General features: G+C 45.5%; 1 protein-coding gene across 9 annotated transcripts in view; it reads right to left on the reverse strand.

Moving 5' to 3' along the window:
* The window catches only part of CCDC88A (coiled-coil domain containing 88A), a 366,404-nt gene that overhangs the window by 106,027 nt on the left and 237,781 nt on the right, over positions 1–22,596 (reverse strand). For all 9 annotated transcript variants that reach the window (XM_075127191.1, XM_048842828.2, XM_075127192.1 and 6 more), the window contains exon 13: positions 3,394–3,578. In XM_075127191.1, coding sequence (XP_074983292.1) covers positions 3,394–3,578 — 185 coding nt within the window. The remainder of the gene's footprint in view (positions 1–3,393; positions 3,579–22,596) is intronic.

The raw sequence follows: 22,596 nt of genomic DNA on the forward strand, positions 1-22,596 counted from the left end.
ATAATGTCACCTGAAAGTGAGAACAGCCATTCGTATGGCATATTTGTAGCCGGTGTTGCAAGGTATTTACGTGCCAGATGTGCTATATATTTGTATGCCCCTTCATGCTTCAGCCACCATTCCAGAGGATATGCTTCCATGCTGAAGATGCTCGTTTAAAAAATGTGTTAATTACATTTGTGACTTAAGTCCTTGAGGGAGAATTGCATGTCTCCTGCACTGTTTTACCTGCATTCTGCCATATATTTCATGTTATAGCACTCTCGGATGATGACCCAGAACGTTTGTTTTAAGAATGCTTTCTGTCAAGGTTCCTCCCCCACTCTGAACTCTAGGGTACAGATGTGGGGACCTGCATGGAAAACCTCCTAAGCTTATCTTTACCAGCTTAGGTCAAAACTTCTCCAAGGTACAAAATATTCCACCCGTCATCCTTGGATTGGCCGCTACCACCACCAAACTAATACTGGTTACTGGGGAAGAGCTGTTTGGACGCGTCTTTCCCCCAAAAACACTTCCCAAAACCTTGCACCCCACTTCCTGGACAAGGTTTGGTAAAAAGCCTCACCAATTTGCCTAGGTGACTACAGACCCAGACCCTTGGATCTTAAGAACAATGAACAATCCTCCCAACACTTGCACCCCCCCTTTCCTGGGAAATGTTGGATAAAAAGCCTCACCAATTTGCATAGGTGACCACAGACCCAAACCCTTGGATCTGAGAACAATGAAAAAGCATTCAGTTTCTTACAAGAAGACTTTTAATAAAAATAGAAGTAAATAGAAATAAAGAAATCCCCCCCTGTAAAATCAGGATGGTAGATATCTTACAGGGTAATTAGATTCAAAAACATAGAGAACCCCTCTAGGCAAAACCTTAAGTTACAAAAAAGATACACAGACAGAAATAGTTATTCTATTCAGCACAATTCTTTTCTCAGCCATTTAAAGAAATCATAATCTAACACATACCTAGCTAGATTACTTACTAAAAGTTCTAAGACTCCATTCCTGGTCTATCCCCGGCAGAAAACCAGCATATAGACAGACACACAGACCCTTTTTTTCTCTCCCTCCTCCCAGCTTTTGAAAGTATCTTGTCTCCTCATTGGTCATTTTGGTCAGGTGCCAGCGAGGTTACCTTTAGCTTCTTAACCCTTTACAGGTGAGAGGAGCTTTCCCCTGGCCAGGAGGGATTTCAAAGGGGTTTACCCTTCCCTTTATATTTATGACACTTTCACTGCAGATTTGACGAAATGCAAAGAAGGTACCAATGTGAGATTTCTAAAAATAGCTACAGCACTCGACCCAAGGTTTAAGAATCTGAAGTGCCTTCCAAAATTTGAGAAGGACGAGGTGTGGAGCATGTTTTCAGAAGTCTTAAAAGAGCAACATTCCAATGCAGAGACTACAGAACCCGAAGCACAAACAAAGAAAATCAACCTTCTGCTGGTGGCATCTGACTTAGATGATGAAAATGAACATGCGTCGGTCTGCACTGCTTTGGATTGTTATCAAGCAGAACCCATCATCAGCGTGGACGCATGTCCTCTGAAATGGTGGTCAAAGCATGAAGGGACATCTGAATCTTTAGTGCATCTGGCATGTAAATACCTTGCAACACCATGCCATGCAAACGCCTGTTCTCACTTTCAGGTGACACTATAAACAAGGAGCAGGCAGCATTATCTCCCGCACATGTAAGCACACTTGTTCGTCTGAGCGATTGGCTGAACAAGTAGTAGGACGGATGGAGAGGACTTGTAGGCTCTAAAGTTTGATGTTTTATTTTTGAATGCAAGTATTTTTTGTGCATAATTCTACATTTGTAACTTCAACTTTCATGATAAAGAGATTTTACTCCAGTATTTGTATTAAGTTAATTGAAAAATACTATTTCTTTTATTTTTACAGTGCAAATATTTATAATAAAAAATAAATATAAAGTGAACACTGAGTACTTTGAATTCTGTGTTGAAACTGAAATCAATATATCAGAAAATGTGGAAACCATCCAAAAATATATAAATAAATGGTATTCTATTATTGTTTGATAATTTATTATTAATTTTTTTAATCGTGATTTATTTATTTTTTATCACTTGACAGCCCTAGTCAAGAGCTACACTCCATGCTTCCAGGAAAGAGGCATGAAAAAAGACTGAAGGGCTGGCGGTGGACTCAGCCTATTAAGTCTTTTGAGTCAGGCACTTAGGCTTTCATTATGATTTGTCTCCGTACTTCCGGGTAATTGGTGCTGTAACATCAGCTGTTCTGTTCTTCCAGCAAGAGAGGAGCAAAGTGAGACGCTCAACAAAATTCAATTTAAGAATATACTTGGTGACTTCTTCAGTATCTATGAAACTGGGAGCTTTTAAAACTAGATTCTTTATACTGGTTCATATTTATTAAGTTCATCACGATAAATATCTTAGCATCTCTAAATATCAGGAGATATGCTGTGTTTTATGTATCTTTTCTAAGACTGGAAACTGAAGTTAATGTTGAAAAAGTAACAGTACAACAAAGAAAAAAAGAAAACATTATAGTTTTACAAACACAGACATCAGAAATCCAAGAAATTCTAGGTTAAGTTTAAATTCAAAACAAAATAACCTTCAACAAATCCAATGTTGTGAAGTATGGAAATTTCTAGTTAAAGTACTACGAACAACCTAACTTTGCCCCTTGCTTCCCTACACAAACATACATACACAGCTCAACCACCTAGCTCAACACAGCCCACACTTAGTTCAACCATTATTCAGCAAAAAAGTTCGTACTGATGCTGAAAATAGAGCTGGCTGAAACCTTTACAGAGTTCCTGAGCTGTGCAGAAACAGCCATGATAGATATTCCACACTTTAGTTAGTCACTAGTGAACAAGTCCAAAACAAAACCACCCAGTTCTCTCTAAATTAGTTCTATGCACTAAATCACATCAAGGACTCTTAAGTCAAACAAGTTTCTAGGCCAAGCTGTTCTGAAAATATAATGTGACAAAGATATGCCATTAAAATAGATGTTACAATAATTTTCAGAAAGTTAAGTTCCACACATGTCAGATTCACTGCAACAGTTTCATCAAAATTCCACTTTGGCTAAAGACCACAGATGCAAAATCTTAAATACAAACAACTTTTTTTGAGAGAGAGAGAGAGAGAGAGAGAGAGAGAGAGAGATTGTACCAAAGGGGGCAAAATCAGATTCAGAATGGAAAGCCTGATTTAGTCTTAATTATGAAAAGACTAATCTCTCTCTCTCACACACACACAAAACACTTTAGCACATGTGAGTAATGCATCCATCCCAAACTCATGCTGATAAAACCTGACATACCACACCTTTTATAGTCTATTTGATCATATTATACATGCACATATTGAGGGTTACCTTTTTGCTAAGTCTTTGGTTTTCTTTTTCCATTTTTAGAATCTTTGAATTACAGCCTTCTACAGAACCCATTATATTTTGTAGCTCTTCCACCGTCTTCAGCAAACTCTGGTTTTCCATTTCCAGCTTAAGCAATCTACTTGATGTCAATTCATTCACTTCATGGCCAAGTGACTTTCGTGGCACTGTAAGATTTAAAAGAAATGGAGCTTACTTATCATTAACTGAAGAACTTTGAGGTGAGCCTGTGCATTTTTAGACTTCTGGGATAAAAAGGCCTGCACCACGATCCTCCAAAATCTTCTAGTCAGCATTGTTTGTTGGGGCCACTCACACATCTCTCTCCCCCACCTAAGAACACCTATGAAATTGTGGATGAAGGAGGACTGAAAAAAAAATGATTACTAACCTTTCTGTAACTGTTGTTCTTTGAGATGTGTTCCTCATGTCCATTCCACTTTAGGTGTGCACGTGCCACATACACAGTTGCTGAAGATTTCCCCCTCAGTGGTATCTGTCAGGCCGGCCAGCTCCTCTCAGTTCTTTCTTGCTGGCTATCTCTGACCAAGGGGCAGAAGGGTGAATTGTGGAATGGACATGAGCAACACATCTCAAAGAACAACAGTTACAGAAATGTCAGTAACTGTTTTTTCTTTGAGTGTTTGCTCATGTTCATCCCATGTTAGGTGACGCCCAAGCAGTACCTTAGGAGATGGGCTCGGAGTTCCTAGACATATGGAATGCAAGACTGCTCTATCAAACCTGACATCATCTGTAGCCTTCCGGGTAACGGTGTAATGGTATGAAAAAGTATGCACCGATGATCAAGTCACTGCTCTACAAATATCCTAGATTGGGACCTGGGCCAGAAACGCTGCTGAGGACACTTGAGCTCTTGTCGAGTGGGTGGTCAAGAGAGGCAGGGCACACACCTCCTCACAGAATGTGCAAATGCAGGAAGTGATCCATGATGAAATTCTTTGGACCAAAATTGGCAGGCTTTTTGTCGTCTGCTATTGTCACAAAGAGCTGCGTAGACTTGCAGAACGGTTTCCTTTCTATATAGAAAGCCACGGCCTGCCTAACATCCAGCATGTGGAAACGCTGCTCCTCCCTATTTGTGAGCAGTTTTGGGAAGAATACTTGCAAGAAGACAGTAATGAGGCTATGGAACTGCGAAACCATCTTCGAGAGGAAAGCGGGGTGAGGAAGTTGTACCTTGTCCTTAAAGAACACTGTATAAGGGGGTTCTGATGTAAGGACCCTGATATCTCAGACTCTCCTGGCCAAGGTAATTGCTACCAGGAAGGTGACCTTCCAGAAGACGTACAACAAGGGGCATGATGCCAGTGGCTCATAGAGAGGGCCTGAGAGTCTTAACAGGACCAGGTTCAGGTCCCATTGTGGAACGGGTTCACGAATCTGAGGGTATAGTCCCTCTAAGCCCTTGAGGAAGTGAATAGACATTTTGTGAGGAAAAAAACAACCTTCCATCCACCAAAGGGTGGAAGGTGGAAATGGCCACTAGGTGTACCTTAATCAATGAAATGGCTAGGCCCTGCTGTTTCAGATGAAGCAGATACTCCAGCATGGACTGGAAAGGTGACCTACCAGGTGAGAGGCCTCACTGGGACGACCACATGGAGAAACGTTTCTACTTGGCAAGGTAAATCGCTCTAGTAGATGGTTTCCTACTGCATAGCAATACCTGGTGGACTTGCTTCACTGCATTTAACCATGGAGCTTCTGCGCGGTCAGGTGGAGGGCCTTGAGGTTTGGGTGGAGAATCAGCGGTGATTTTGCCAGATCAGGTATGAGGGGGAGGGAATGGCATCGGGGTCACAATAGGTCCAATAACGTGCCAAACCAGTGCTGGTGTGGCCATGCTAGGACTATAAGAATAAAAGATGGTTACTTTTTGTAACTGTTGTTCTTCAAGATGTGTTGTTCATGTCCATTCCATTGTAGATGTGTGCGCTTGCCACATGCACTGGTGGTGGAAGTTTTTCACGCAGTGTTAGCCATAGGGGACCAACTCTGGTGCCCTCTGGAATGGCGCCCGTATGCCCCAGTATAACGGGCACCGCCTGCTCCCCCATCCCTCAGTTCCTTCTTGCCGGAACTCCAACACAGGGGAAGGAGGGTGGGTCCTGGAATGGACAAGAGCAACACATCTTGCAAAACAACTGTTACAAAAGGTAACCATCTTTTCTTCTTCAAGTGCTTGCTCATGTCCATTCCATTGTAAGCGACTCCCAAGCAGTACCATGGGAGGCAAGTAGGAGTTCATGGACATGTTGATTGCAACACAGCTCTGCCAAATCCAGTGTCATCTCTGGCTTGATGAGTGGTGGCATAATGTGTTGTGAATGTGTGTACCGAAGACCACGTCCTGGCCCTGCAGATGTCCTGGATAGGAACGTGCACCAGGAAGGCAGCTGAAGACGACAGAGTCCAGTCAAATTAGCCTTCATTATTGGTGGAAGCACAGCCTGCTCCAACTCGTAACAAGTATGGATGCTATTTATGATCCGATTCCAAATCCCCCGAGGACACCAGAAAACCCTTCATCCTGTTAGCTACTGCAATAAAGAGCTTGGTCGACATGCGGAAGGGCTTGGTGCACTCCAGGTAGAATGCCAGGGTGTGCCTGACATCTAGAGTGTGTAGCCACCTCTCCTCAATGATTGTGTGAGGCTTTGGAGAGAACACTGGGAGGAAGATATAAAATCACAGAAGATTAGAGCTGGAAGAGACCTCAGGAGGTCATCTAGTCCAACCCCCTGCTCAAAGCAGGACCAACACCAACTAAATTATCCCAGCCAAGGCTTTGTCAAGCCAGGCCTTAAAAACTGCTAATGATAGAGATTCCACCACCTCCCTAGGTAACTCATTCCAGTGCTTTACCACCCTCCTAGTGAAATAGCTTTTCCTAATATCCAACCTAGACCTCCCCCACTGCAACTTGAGACCATTACTCCTTGTTCTGCCATCTGAGAACAGCCGAGCTTCATCCTCTTTGAAACCCCCCTTCAGGTAGTTGAAGGCTGCTATCAAATCCCCAGTCACTCATCTCTTTTGCAGACTAAATAAGCCCTGTTCCCTCAGCCTTTCCTCGTAAGTCATGTGCCCCAGCCCCCTAATCATTGTCACTGCCCTCCGCTGGACTCTCTCCAATTTGTTCTCATCCTTTCTGTAGTGAGGGACCCAAAATTGGACGCAATACTTCAGATCTGGCCTCACCAGTGCCAAAGAGAGGGGAAAAAATCACTTCCCTCGATCTGCTGGCAATTCTCCTACTAATGCAGCTCAATATGCCGTTAGCCTTCTTGGCGACAAGGGCACACTGTTGACTCATATCCAGCTTCTTGTCCACTGTAATCCCCAGGTCCTTTTCTGCAGAACGCCACTTAGCCAGCCTGTAGCAGTGCATGGGATTCTTCTGTCCTCAGTGAAGGACTCTGCACTTGTTCTTGTTGAACCTCATCAGATTTCTTTTGGCCCAATCCTCTAATTTGTCTAGGTCACTCTGGACCCATTCCTACCCTCCAGCATATCTACCTGTCCCTCCAGCTTAGTGTCAACCGCGAACTTGCTGAGGGTGCAATCCATCCCATCATCCAGATCATTAATTAATATGTTGAACAAAACCAGCCCCAGGAGTGACCCCTGGGACACACTGTTTGATACCAGCAGCCAACTATAAATCAAGCAGTTGATCACTACCCACCGAGCCCAACGATCTAGCCAGTTTTCTATCCACCTTATAGTCCATTCATCCAATCCATACTTCTTTAACTTCCTGGCAGGAATACTGTGGGAGACAGTATCAAAAGCTTTGCTGAAGTCAAGGTATATCACATCTACTGCTTTCCCGATATCCACAGAGCCAGTTATCTCACCATAGAAGGCAATCCAGTTGGTCATGCATGACTTGCTCTGTCAAGGGTACTTTCCCCACTCTGAACTCTAGGGTACAGATGTGGGGACCTGCATGAAAGACCCCCATAAGCTTATTCTTACCAGCTTAGGTTAAAACTTCTCCAAGGCACAGATTTCTTTCTTGCCTTGGGAACCAGCTTAGGTTAAAAACCTGATACACTGCCACCACCAAGCGATTTAAACAAAGAACAGGGAAAGAGACCACTTGGAGATGTCTTTCCCCAAAATATCCCCCCAAGCCCTACACCCCCTTTCCTGGGGAAGGCTTGATAATAATATCCTCACCAATTGGTACAGGTGAACACAGACCCAAACCCTTGGATCTTAAGAACAATGAAAAAGCAATCAGGTTCTTAAAAGAAGAATTTTATTTAAAGAAAAGGTAAAAGAATCACCTCTGTAAAATCAGGATGGTAAATACAGGGTAATCAGATTCAAAACATAGAGAAACCCTCTAGGCAAAATCTTAAGTTACAAAAAGACACAAAAACAGGAATACACATTCCCTCCAGCACAGCGAATTTCACAAGTCAAAAAAACAAAAGAAAATCTAATGCATTTTCTCGCTAGATTACTTACTAACTTTACAGGAGTTGGAAGGCTTGCATCCTTGATCTGTTCCCAGCAAAGGTATCACACAGACAGATAGACAAAAAACTCCCCCCCTTCCAGATTTGAAAGTATCTTGTCCCCTCATTGGTCATTTTGGGTCAGGTGCCAGCGAGGTGACCTTAGCTTCTTAACCCTTTACAGGTGAAAGGATTTTGCCTCTGGCCAGGAGGGATTTTATAGCACTGTGTACAGAAAGGTGGTTACCCTTCCCTTTATATTTATGACACTTGCCCTTGGTGAATCCATGATGACTGTTCCTGATCACCTTCCTCTCCTCCAAGTGCTTCAAAATGGATTCCTTGAGGACCTGCTCCATTATTTTTCCAGGGACTGAGGTGAGGTTGACCAGTCTGTAGTTCCCCAGATTCTCCTTCTTCCCTTTTAAAAAACGGGCACTATATTTGCCATATATAAGATATTCTGACAGGTTTCAAGAGTAGCAGCCATGTTAGTCTGTATTCGCAAAAAGAAAAGGAGTACTTGTGGCACCTTAGAGACTAACAAATTTATCTGAGCATAAGCTTTCGTGAGCTACAGCTCACTTCATCGGATGCATTCAGTGGAAAATACAGTGAGGAGATTTATATACACACAGAACATGAAAAAATGGGTGTTATCATACACACTGTAAGGAGAGTGATCACTTAGGATGAGCTATTACCAGCAGGAGAGCCGGGGGGGGGGGGACTTTTGTAGTGATAATCAAGGTGGGCCATTTCCAGCAGTTAACAGAAATGTCTGAGGAACAGTGGGGTGTGTGTGTGTGGGGGGGGGGGAAATAAACATGGGGAAATAGTTTTACTTTGTGTAATGACCCATCCACTCCCAGTCTCTATTCAAGCCTAAGTTAATTGTATCCAGTTTGCAAATTAATTCCAATTCAGCAGTCTATCATTGGAGTCTGTTTTTGAAGTCTTTTTGTTGTAATATTGCGACTTTTAGGTCTGTAATCGAGTGACCAGAGAGATTGAAATGTTCTCCAACTGGTTTATGAATGTTATAATTCTTGACATCTGATTTGTGTCCTATTATTCTTTTACGTAGAGACTGTCCAGTTTGACCAATGTACATGGCAGAGGGGCATTGCTGGCACATGATGGCATATATCACATTGGTAGATGTGCAGGTGAATGAGCCTCTGATATCACTACAACAGGTTTTCTTCTCCCCCCCCCCCCCGCTCTCCTGCTGGTAATAGCTCATCTTAAGTGATCACTCTCCTTACAGTGTGTATGACAACACCCATTTTTTCATGTTCTGTGTGTATATAAATCTCTGTGTATAAAATGTATTTTCCACTGAATGCATCCGACGAAGTGAGCTGTAGCTCATGAAAGCTTATGGTCAAATAAATTGGTTAGTCTCTAAGGTGCCACAAGTACTCCTTTTCTTTATAAGATATTCTGGTTGATATGGAAGTGCGACACCACCTTTGGCAGCAAGACTGGATGGGGCTGCAGTTGGACTTTGTCCTTGTAAAATACTGTGTACGGGGACTCTGAAGTGAGGGCTTTAATTTCAGAGACACATCTCGCCAAGGTAATAGCTACAACAAGTGGGAAATGGAACAAGAAGCCTCAGATAGGCTCAAAGGGTGGATCCGTGAGCCTGGAGAGGACCAGGTTGAGGTCCCAATGGGGAACCGGGTCCCGAACCAGTTGAAAGAGTCTTTTAAGGCCCTTCAAGAACCTGATCGACATCTCATGCGAGAAGACCAATCTATCCTGGGTACGAGGATGGAAGGCCGATATGGCAGCCAGGTGCACCATGATCGAAGAGAAGGTGAGACCCCTGTGCTTTAAAGTGAAGCAGGTAATCCAGGATGAACTGCAGAGACAACTGGGTTGGGGAGATATTCCACTCCAATGCCCAGGAGAAGGAACACTTCCACTTTGCCAGGTAAGTTGTTCTGGTGGAGGGCTTTCTGCTCTCCAAGAGAACCTGCTGTACCTGACTAGAACAGAATTGTTCCTCTGGATTCAGCCATGCAGCATCCAAGCTGTGAGGTGGAGAGAGGTGAGGTTCGGGTGCAGAAGTCGACCGTGATCCTGCAAGACTAGGTCCGGGTGGCTGGCAAGTGGCCATGGGGCTGCAACAGCCAGGTCCATGAGCATGCCGAACCAATGCTGGCGAAGCCATGCTCAGGCAATCATAATGACCCATGCCTTGTCCCTCTTGATTTTTGAGAGGACTGCTGATGAGCGGAATTGGCGGGCAGGCGTACATCAGGTCCCTGAGCAAGACAGGAGAAAGGCATCGGATAGTGAGCCTCTGCCGAGACCTTGGAGAGCACAAAACTGATGACAGTTTCTGTTCTGTCTGGTACAGGTCCACTCGGGGAGCACACCACTTCTGGAAGAGTATTCGGACAACCTGCAAGCGAAGGGACCACTCGTAGTGAGAGAAGAAGGACCTGCTGAGGTGATCCATCACCGTGTTCTGGATGTTGGGGAGGTGCGAGGCTTCCAGGTAGGTTGCATGCTGGATGCAGAACTCCCAGCACAGAGCTGATGATCAAGCTTCCCCCGCCTGTTGACATAGAACACTGAGGCCGTGTTGTCTGTCTTTCACCACCCAGCCGGAGGGTTGGAGAAGGAAGACACTTCAAACCAGGCAGATGGCTCTGAGCTCCCTGATGTTTATATGCAATGTGAGCTCCTTTTGAGACCACAACCCTTGAGTCCGCAGTGTGCCGAGATGCGCTCCCCAACCAAGGTTGGATGCATCTGAAATCAGGGAGACCATGGGTTGCGGGCTTGTGAACGGCACACCTTCCAACACCAGAATTGGGTCAGACCACCACTGAAGAGAGGTAAGCACCCACGGAGGGATCGTGATGACCTTGTCTAGGTGATGTCTGTCTAGGGAGTAGATCGACACCAGCCACATCTGGAGGGGATGCAGCCTGAGTCTTGCATGTCAGACTACGTACATGCATGCTGCCATGTGCCCCAATAGTGTAAGACAGACCCTGGCAGTGGTGAGCAGATGGGCAGTGATGCTGGCAATCAGATCTGACTTTGCCCTGAACGTGGCCTCTGGCAGGAATACTCTGTCTCAGAGAGAGTCAAGTACCACTCCGATAAACTCCATCCATTGGACCTGGATCAACATTGATTTTTGTTTGTTTATCAACAGGCCCAGAGCTTAACAAATGGCTTGCAACATCTCGACGCTGTGCTGGACCTGGACCGGCCGTTGATGAGTCAGTCATCAAGGTACTGGTAAATCTGGATACCCCGACATCTGAGGTAGGCCACCACTACTGATATGTATTTTGTAAACACCATTGTTGCTGTTGCTAGGCCAAAAGGGAGCACTGCAAATTGGCATTGGGTGGTCCCAACTACGAAATGTAGGAACAGTCTGTGTCAGTGAAATATTGATAGGTGAAAGTGAGCATCTTTCAGATCGAGGGCAGCGTAACAGTCTCCTGGATCCAGGGAAGGAATGATGGAAGCCAAGGAGACCATGTGGAACTTCAACTTCTTGAGATACTTGTTGATGTTTCGCAGGTCGAGGATGGGGCGTAGGCCGCCCTTGGCTTTTGGGATAAAAAAATAGTGTGAATAAAATGCTTTTCCCCTCAAGTGCAGAGGGACTTCCTCCATGGCTCCCACCCACAGAAGGCCCTGCATTTGAGTGAGCAGATGCTCGTGAGAAGTATCCCTGAAGAGGGACGGGGACGGAGGGTGCGAGGGGTGGATAGAAATAAACTGGAAGATATATCCCCCTGCTTCTGTACTGAGGACCCCTTGGACCGATGTTACAGACGCCCAGGCAGGGAGGAAGGGGGACAGATAGTTGGAAAATAACATGGGAGCAGGATCCAGGAAACAGACTGGAAGGTTGCTCTCAAGCACACCCTCAAAATGACTGCTTGTTACCTGATTAGTTACGGGGGGAGCTCAAGTGAGCTGAAGGTGCCGGCTGATGGCCTTGCTGGCACTTATAGTCCTTGCCCTTCTTGTGGAAGGGCTCTGACCAAGGTTGGCTCCAAAACTGGTGGGGCTGTTGTCGCTTAAACTGCTTCCTCAGCAGTCCTGGCATGTAAAGGCCCAGGGAGCGTAAGGTAGCCCTAAAGTCTTTCAGGCCATGTAATTTACGGTCTGTTTGCTCCAAAAACAATGCCAGGCCATCGAATGGGAGGTCTTGGATGGATTGTTGAAGCTCCATCGATAGGCCCAATGACTGCAACCAGGACATCTACCTCATAGAAATGGCTGAAGCCATGACCCAGGCTGCAGAGTCTGCTGCATCTGAGGCCGCTTGGAGCGCTGCCCTGGCCACAACTCTGCCCTCATTGAGGATATCCAGGAATTCCTTCCTGGGCTCCTCTGGCAGCGAATCTGTAAACTTGGCCATGGAATGCCAAATATTAAAATCATAACAGCCAAGTAAGGCCTGACGGTTGGCCACTCTCAGCTGGAGGCTGGATGTAGAATAATTTTTTCTACCAAAGAGATCGAGCCTCTTTGCCTCCTTGTTCTTAGGTGTTGTTCCCAGTTGGCCCTGTCTATCACACTCATTAGCTGCCAACACAACCAGTGAGCTTGGGGCAGGGTGGGTATAAAGATAGTCAGTACCCCTTACTGGGGACGTAGCATTTTCTTTCCGCCCACTTGGAGATGGGGGGCAGGGAGGAGGGTGTCTGGCACAGGGCCTTAGTCATTTTCACCACTCCCTTGTGCACTGGCAATGCCACCTTGCTTCACTTAGCACACTGAACAGGGAGTCTGAGGGCTCTGCCAGTTCCTCGGCTTCCAGCCCCATGAGTCCTGGTGGGCTCTTGCATCATACTGGGGAACCGACTGAGAGGATCCCGTTATTGCCTCACTGGGGGGTGGGTGGGAGACTGTCACTGACTATATTTCAGAAGTCCCCAAGGCCAACCTATGCTCCTGCAATGGGTGGGGAAATCGCCAGGAGTTCCATAGTTGCCAATGAGCCGGTCACTGGCCCTGGGGCCATGCTGCCACTGGTGGCCCAGAGGGGAATACCGGTGCCTCCAGTGGGTGGTCTTGGCCTGCGGGAAGGGTCTCCTCCTCACTGTCCGAGCCCGAGGAGGGAGAGACTTGACTGGAGGACCAGGACGGTACCAAGGCTGCCTGTCTACCCCAATCCCGTTGGCTCTGGGTGCAGACCTCCATTGAGGACCTGTATGGGGGCGATGGTGCTGGTTGCCGCAACCCCAGTGATCGGTGGCGGTGTTTGGAGGATCAGTGACGGTATCCTGGTGATCGACACCTCACACTTAAGAGAGTGATTCCACTCTGTAGATTGGGAGTGGGAATGACAAGACCGATGTGTTGGAGACCGTTGACATGCCCACGGTGAACTGTACCGGCGATCCAGCAACTGGTGAAGGGGCTCCGGGGACTGGCGTCTCAACCCTTCAGAACAGTGCCATGAGCAGCCTGAAAGGCCTCCGCCATGGACGGCACAGTGCCTCTACTGCTTCCTGGGGTGGAAGGCGGGTCTTGAATTGGGCTTGACAGCTCAGCAGGCGTTGGATCCTGGCCACCATCCAGAGGGGAAAGGCTGCACTGAGTGGGTCTTTGCTCTCCTCCTACTCTCTCCTTCCCTTTACAGGATGTAGGAGGATGCCCCCTCCCAGCCTTCCTCTGCTTTTTAGCCGGTACCGGGGATGGGGATCAGTGCTGGTCAGAGGTCAGTGCTGGTGGCACGCTCTGCACTGAGGCCACAGTGGTTGGAGTAGAGTCCGATCTCATCAGTTCCGAGGCTGGTGGAGTCCATAAGGAGCACTCGGAGATGAATGTCCCAGTCTTTTTTGATCCATGGACTGAAGCTCTTGCAAATGCGACACTTGTCACTCACATGGGTTTCCCCTAAACACTTTAGGCCGCTTCTATGGGGATAACTGACAGCCATGGGTTTTTTGCAACAGTCACAAGGTTTGAAGCCTGGGGCCCAGGGCATGTCCCATTCCTAGACTGAGTCCTGCCCGGGACTATTTCTAACTTAACACTAAGGGAACTATTAACTATACAACTTTAAAACTACTATACACAACAAATTCACTACTAGGCACAGTAGAGACAGAAAGAAAAGCTTGCGAAGCAAGGAGATGTTCCAGCACCATCACCAGCGGTAAGAAGGAACTGAGCGAGGGGGGAGCCAGTGACAGCCCTTATACTAGCGCATATGTGTGCCACTCCAGAGTTTCTTGAGATAACTGTTGAGGAAATGCAGGTCATGGATGGGTCTGAGACCCCCATTTGGCCTTCAGGATTATGAAATAACGGGAGTAAAACCCTTTCCCTCTCAAGCTCTGAGGTACCTTCTCCACAGCCTCCTGGGGTAAAAGCTGCTCATGAGAAGGGTCCCTGAAGAGGGATGAGGAAGTGGGGTGGGAGGGAGAGACAGAAATAAACTGGAGAGTGTAACCTTCCTCCACTGTACTCAGTATCCAGCAGTCCAGGCTGAAGCGGGAAAGAGAGTTTGAAAACAAAATGAGGGCAGGATCCAGTTCAGAAACTAGTATAACGTCTTTGGGCACTCCTCAAAAGTTCTGCTTGGGGCCTCCCCAGTATCTTTGAGAGACCGGTAGCAAGGCTGAAGAGGGTGGGGGCAGATGTCTTCATTTATAACCCAATTTGCTTCTCAAACAGGTCCTGGTGCAGTGCTGAAGCCAAGAAGCAGACCGGTTGTTGAGGCCTGAAGTGTTTCCTTGAAGGTGCTGGTGCATATAGACCCAGGGACTCAGAGTGACTCTAGAATCCTTCAGGCCGTGAAGCTTCACAACCATTTGTTCAGAGAAGAGTAAAGGTCACTTACAGGCATGGGCTTGCTGCAGGAAGCAGAGGGCTTGAAACCTGGGGACTGAGGCATGCCCTGGCACCGGGAGTGGACGAAAATCTGCTAACAGGGCGAGAAGTGCCAACTAACTATATATGACTAATCTACAACAGTCCAAACTGAGAAAATAAAGAACTGGGATAGAAAAACCAGGGAAAAGGACTAAACTAAAACCACTGAGTAAGAGTTTGCTAAAGCAAGAGGAGCTGTTCTAGCAACCATCATAGACAGTAAGAAAGAACTGAGAAGGTGCGGAGTTGGCCAGGCCCTTTATACCAGCAGATGAGTGCGTGGCAACAGAGGGTGCTAGAGCAGGCCCAATGGATATCACTGAGGGAAAAATCAATGACTGTGAACATGAACCTAACGTGGAATGGACATGAATAAGCATTCAAAGAAGAACTACCAAAATAAATATCAGCTTTGGATGCCAGCTCAAGAAAGCATTACAAATTATTGCAATTTCACTTTTCCAAATCAGAGCTCAGCTAGGGAAACATCTGCTTGAAGCACATACAGAGAACTTCAGGTAGCAGCTCTGCAAAACTGTATGAGGAACATTGTGCAAAGACATCCTATAGATGCTGCCTTCAATCTAGCTGGGTATGCTTTGATACAGTGTTCTCAACAACAGTTCCATGAACCAGCACCAGTGCCTGAGATCTCCCTGACACAGTTTAGGAAGGAAGGAAGCCAGTACCAAAAAGGGTGAAAAGAGAGGGTTAGTTACCCTCTGCAGTAAGTAAGGCTCTTCGAGATGTGTCTCCCTATGGGTACTCCACTGTAGGTGCAACCGTGCCACCTGCACCTGGGCTCGGAGATCTTCACCAGCGGTGCCTGTCGGACCACACATGCACACCTCCCCTCTCTTATACTGTATGCGGAACGTGTACATAGTGCTGTGCTGTCCGACCACCCCCAGTTCCTCCTCTGATGCAGAGTGTATATTTTCAGCTCCAAAGCAGAGGGGAGGAGGGCAGGTAGTCGAGCACCCATAGGGACACACATCTCAAAGAACCTCAGTTACTGCACAGGGAGAGTAACTCTCTATTCTTTGAGTGATATCCCTTTGAGTGCTCCTCTGTAGATGACAATAAAGTAGTGCCCATAGTAGGAAGGCTGGGGTTTTGGAGCGACATGTACTGCTGAGGATAGGACAGCATGTCCAAGGAGAGTGTCTGTTATGGCATTGTGCATAACAGCATAGTGCTGGGTTAAAGTGTCTGTCAATGCCCATGTGGCAGTCTTACAAATGTCATCAATGGAGACATGATTAAGAAAGCAATCGGGGAGATAACGATCACGTGGAATATGTTCTGATTGAGGTAGGAGGTTGTCTATTGTGGAGTTCGTAAGATAAACATATAGACTGTGAGATCCATTTACAGAGGTATTGTTTAAATATAGCACTGCCTCGGGATTATTTGGTGGTGGAGAGGAACAATCATGGCAACTTCCAGAAGGGTTAAGTCGTGTCCAAGTAGAAGGCTAATTGTGCTCCTCAATCAGCACGACGGTCCAGTACAGTGAGAAGTTATTTAAAAACTCTGCTCACTATACAAAATGGCCTTCTGATCCACAAAGGGCCAGCCACTTTACCAGATCAGTATTAGTTTGGATCTTACCCCAAATATCATACTGCCAGCCAATCCTTCAGTATCTAAAACTAAAGGTTTATTATAAAAGAAAAGAAAAACCAAAGAGAGACTTGTTATATTGTCAAAGGAGTCAGATACATACTTAAGACTTCAAAGTCCATATTTCAGGTTCTTAGCAATAGTATTGAGTTTGCTGGTTTGAAAGTCCCTCTGGAGCACATCCACAGCTTGGATGGGTCATTCAGTCCTTTGTTCAATGCTTCAGTTTGTTTTGAACTGTTTGTAGAGAACCCCAATTTCCAGAGGTTGGAAGCAAAACTGAAGACCAAACTGGGGAAGATGCAGCAGCCTTTTATATTCTTTTGCCATGTGGCTTGTACTCCCTTTGTCCCAAACACAAATTTACAGCACATGGCATAGAAAAGCCTTAGAGTTCTCTGTCCACAAGCATGCCCCTACATGTCTTGCTAACTCGTAGGTTGTAGCCCCTGCCATCTCTCAATGGGTTAATTGTATAGCTGATTGCCTCTGATAGGCCATCAAGCAGGCTGGATAATGCTGATGCCAATCTGTCTGGGGGTATCACCCAGAAACACAGCACAAAGTTTGAAATACAGATATATCACACATATTTGTAATTCACAATACAAAGATATAAATAAGATTATCATACTCGGTGTCAGGGGGCTTATTCCTTCACTCACTTACTTCCCTGGTCCTTCTCGCATGAACAGAGAGCAACAATACCCGAAGTCCAAAGGTGCAAACAATTCGATGTTTTCTGGGGTGAACTTCTAGCAAGCATAATTCCAGTTTCCTTCCTTAGTGTCCCCCTTCCCAGCTCTGACACCACAGAGCCTTACCTGTGTCCTTCTTCCCATTCCCCCCCCTTAGCAAAACATGATTCCAATTTCCCAAACCCCCATTCCCTGTTCCCATTCCCCACCCCCTTACTTCCTGATTGACTGCAGATTATACAGTAAAACTTGAGTTCTGCTTAGCCATATCTTAACCAATCATTTTACTGAAATTTAACTAACCAATCCTAACACATTGTAACATGATTATTTAATCAATTATACCCCACCACCTTAATTAGTTTACACCCAGCAAAATTAATTATACAGCAGACAGAAACAATCACAGAACCAGATAGAGACCATGCAAACAAACAATAGCAAAGTGGGAACTATAATGACAAAACAATACAGAAGTGTGGATTTCACAACTATATCTATAAAGACATAAGGGTTTCCCAGCTGTGTCTATTGATAAGTGAGTTCTTACCGAACAGAAAACTATCAAACTAAACTTCCTTTTACATCCTCTAGGCTCTTCCCTTTCTCTGGAGATGATAGATCAGATCACCTTTCTAACAGCCCCAGATTGCCTTATTTCAGTGTGACTAGTTTGGAATGTGAGGTGTTAGGATATAGATATTCAGGCCTGTCTGCAAAGGCCTATACTTTAAAAATTTAGGTATATGTTTATCATTTAGCTAGTTATAGAGGTATAAAAGAGAGGATCAAAATCACTGTCTGCTGGTGTAAGGGCCTTCTCTTACTGTGACAGTCTGAGGCCCTGTTCTTAGGCTAAGGCCTTTGCCTAAGTAGCAGAGGCAGCCATAAGCTGGGAATCGAACAGTCACATCCTTACATTCCAAACTAGTCACACTGAAATAAGGTGCTATTGGACTGTTAGAAATACAATCCTGTCCTGATAATGCCTATCACCTAGGGTAAGAGTAGGGGTCAGTTGGGTAATGTGATAATGCCTATCGGCTAGGGTAAGAGTTGGGGTCAGTTGGGTTCCCCGGACTAGAGCTAGGTTTACAAAGGATAGGACTCCTTCACCTAGGATTAAACTTGGGGTCAAATGGGCTCCCTAGCCAGGGTTTAGGTTTAGAAAGGGTAGAGTTCGCAGGCCTAGGATTAAGGTTGGGTTCTTTAGGGCTCCCTAAAGGGTTAGGATTGTGGTCAGTAGATCTCTCAGGATTTAGGATTAGGGTTGGGGTCAGCAGGGTTCCCCAGCCTAGATGTAGGATCAGTAGGGCTCCCCACTCCAGGGTTAGGGCTGCAAAGGGTAGGTCCTCCTGGCCTTAGGTTAAGGTTGTTGTTAGCGACAAAAGGGAAAATAGAATGTTTGAAGTAAAATGTTTCAGGTATTCCGTATGTGCATTCATTTTTCACTAACCTCCTAGAATGTTCTGAACCTTTGTAGAATCTCATGGAACTTTCCAGACTTTCTGAGAACTACATTTTCCTTGAACCTCTTAGAATGTTGTCAGCCATGCCCTTGTGGGTATATAAGGGTCAGGGTATCACTGGTCAGCCAGTGAGATATGAGAACGAAATGAGAGCCCAGACGCGATATTGTGAACCTTTGTTTTATTGTGTAATTGTGAAACTGTACTTGTGTTTTAAGACTTGTCTACCCAATTTTGGTGCATAGTTCAATTTCTTGATGTTAGTACATTTCAGTTATTCTTAAAATTAAAGTTTTTATAAGCTAAGATAAAAGAGAAAGTTACTCAATCTGTGCAGTAACTGAGGTTCTTCAAGATGTATGTCACTGTGGGTGCTCCACTTAAAGGTGTCAGTGCATCTGGGCGCCATTAATCGGAGATTCTTGGTAGCAGTGTCTGTCTGGGTCATATGTACGCAGCGGTCATCTTGCAGCGCTGTTGATGCCTTTTCTAGCACGTGACCCAACCCCTTCAGTTCCTTCTCCACCGTAGAGTCCTTACTGAAAACTCCAAAGTCGAGGGAAGGAGGGTGGGTAGTGGAGCACCCACAGGGACACACATCTTGAAGAACCTCAGTTACTGCACAGGGTGAGTAACCTTCTCTTCGTCTTTGAGTGATGTCCCTGTCGTGCTCCACGTGATTGTAGAGCAGTGCCCCGCTCAGGACGGAAGGGTCTTCGGAGTTTTATGTATAGATGAGGCTAGTACCGTTAGTCCTAGCATCACATCTGAGCCTGAGCTTTGAGTTATTGCATACTGGTTTGTGAGTGTGTGTTCTGAGGCCCAGGTGGCCGCTCTACATAGGTCTATAATGGGTACGTTGTTCAAGAAGGCTATTGAGGTAATCATATATCTTGTCAAATCAGTTTTGATCCCTGATGGCGGGGGGGTCCGTTTTGTTTTGTTGATAACATAAATGCATGCAAGTAGATAGTCATTTTGATAGTCTCTGTGTGGATATAGCAGAACCTTTGGAACGCTCTGTAATGGACACAAAAAGCCTTGGAGAGATTCGAAAAAGCTTAGTTCTAAGTAGAATGCAATTGTGCATCTGATAGTCCAAGGTATGCAGAATAGCCTCTTGTGTGTTTCCATGAGGTCTGGGATAGAATGTAGGCAGGTGGATCGGCTGGTTGAGATGAAATGCTGAGATACTTTGGGCATGAATTTGGGTGTGCTCTCAATGTGACCCTATCTTTAAAAAACATGGGGTATGGAGGGTACACCATGAGAGCTCCTAATTTGCTTTCTCGTCGTGCAGATGTGATTGTGACTAAGAATGCTAACTTCATAGACAGGTAAAGTAGGGAGCAGGTAGCTAATGGTTCAAACAGAGATCTGGTGAGGCCTCTGAGGACCAGGTTTAAGTCTCATGCTGGAGTTGGGAAGCATATTTCTGGATAAACATTCTGTATCCCTGTGAAAAAGCTTTTAGTAATTGGGTATGCAAATATTAACATTCTGTCGATTTTGTGATGGAAGGTGGGGTAATGGCTGCGAGATGCACTTTAATGGACTTGTTGAAAGTCCTGGATTTTTTAATTCCAGTATATAGTCTAACACCAATGGAAGTGGTGCTGTGACTGCAGTTTTTCGTTTGTTCTGACACCATAAGGAGAATCTTTTCCATTTTTGGAGGTAAGTAGTATTTGTGATTAGTCTCTTGCTGTTTAGTAATATGTATTTAACCTGTTCTGAACAGGTTAACTCATCGTGATGGAGCCATGGAGGAGCCACACCTTCAAGTGAAGTGTCTCCAGATTCAGATGGAGAATCTGGCCATTGTCCTGTGATAACAGGTCCAACCTGAGTGGGAGAGATCATGGAGTGCACGTCGCCATGCACATCAGGTAAGGATACAAGGTCTGTCTGGGTTACGTTGGGACTATTAGCATGACCTTGGCTTTGTCTGCCCATATCCTGTGTGTTACTCATGAGATCATCTGTATCTGCGGGAATGCATAAAGAAGAGGAGCATCTCATCTGATTCGGAAAGTGTCCCCTAAAGATTGGTGCCCCAGTCTTGCTCATGAGCAAAAATGTGGACACTTTTGGTTCTGTGATGTCATGAACAGGTCGATGAGGGGGAACCTCCATAATTGGAATATGGGTTGTAACATTGTTGTACAGTTCCCATTGGTGGTCCTGGGAAAAATGTCTGCTTAGTGTGTCCGCTGTCATGTTTTGGTGACCGGTTATATAGGAGGTGGTGATACTGAAGTTGTGGGTTATGCACCAGTTCCACAGTCTCAATGCATAGGCAACAGGAGCAGGCTCCCCCTTGCCAATTTATGTAGAACATTCATGCAATGTTTTTGGTCATTACCCATTTTGGTCATTTGATATTTGTTTTGTTCTTTATCAGTGGAAGGAAGTGAGCATATGTATTGCGAACTGCGTGTACTTTGAGGAGGTTGATGCGTAACTGTGTCTCCATAGGAGACCACGTCCCCTAGATGGTGTGGTGGTTCACATAGGCACCCCAACCAATCAGCGAGACATCTGTTGTGATCAGTACAGATGGCGGGTCCTGTTGCAAAGGGACCCACGTGCACACATTCTCTGGTTGTGTCCACCACTGTAATGATTGTTGGACATTCATTGTCACTGTTAGACTTTTGTTCAGGCTGTGCTCATTTGGTATGTATACCGCACTCAGCCAGCCTTCTAGGCAACACATAAGTAGTCGAGCATACCTTTCTACAAAAGTGGTGGCAGCCGTGTAACCTAGTAAGCATAGGCAGGTGCGTGCTGATACCCGCAGGCTGTTTGTGACTACCAATATGAGGTTGGTCAGTGTCAGGAATCTGGTCACTGGGAGTGATGGTCTGGCCTCTATGAAGTCCAGGTGTGTGCCAATGAAGTCCAATTGTTGTACTGGGACTGAGGTTGATTTTTGTTCACTTATTTATAACCCTAGGCTCCAAAAAAGGATGGTAGTCCTTTGACTGATGTCTATTGTTTCTACTTGGGTGGGACCCTTCAGTAGACAATTGTCTAGATATGGGAATATTATGATCCCTTGCCTGCGCAGACGTGCCATTACTACCGCAAGGGTTTTGGAGAATACTCTCAGAGTGGTCGACAGTCTAAATGGTAGAACTTTTTACTCAAAGGGGTCACTTCCCACTATGAAACTTAAGAACCTCCTGTGTGCGGGATGTACGGTGATATGGAACGTCGAGGGCTGAGAACCAGTCCCCCCTTTTCAGTGCTGGTATTATTGAGGCCAGTGTGACCATCTTGAATCTTTGGTTCGTATGAACTTGTTGAGTTTTCTGAGATCTAAAATGGGTCTACATCAATGTTCCCTCTAACTTTTTCCATCCATATGCAGAATAAATGTTATGTACACTAAGGTATGTGCGGATGTGCGCCACCAGTAGAAACAAAAAACCTAGATACAATATATATTTTTAAAAAGTTACTATAGGAATAATTACTCCAGCCAGGACAGGTTAGGCATTTTAGAACTCACTACTCAAAGAATTAAATTTAAATGTAAGAGAAATAAAAATTATGAAATGCATAGACCAGTCAAAACACTAAAACAACACACTTTGAAAGAATAAAATTACAGATAATATATGTGCATTGTAGGAAGTACCAAGAAGTAACAGCAACAATAATACAAATATGTGTTGGGAGGTGAGTGTGACACAGTGTGTGTGTGTGTGTGTGTGTGTGAAAGAGAGAGAGAGACAGACAGAGACACACACACACAGACAGTGTGTGCGCTGGCTGCTGGGGACGTTTCTAAGAGACGTTGTGTGCTGTCTCTTTAAGTCACTCACTGAAAGCTCTCCTGCTCTGTCCTGACTCTCAGCTCTGTCTCCCCTGCCCCATATCTGAGGAGATGAGGTACATGGGCAGGGGAGAGTGGGGGGGGGGAGAGTGTGGAGGGGGCAGAGAGATAGAGACTGTGTGAGCTGGCTGCTGGGGAAGTCTCAGAGACAGTGTGCTGACTCTTTCAGAAAGGCACTCACG

The sequence above is a fragment of the Caretta caretta genome, chromosome 3, assembly GCF_965140235.1.
Source record: "Caretta caretta isolate rCarCar2 chromosome 3, rCarCar1.hap1, whole genome shotgun sequence".
NCBI lineage: Eukaryota > Metazoa > Chordata > Testudines > Cheloniidae > Caretta > Caretta caretta.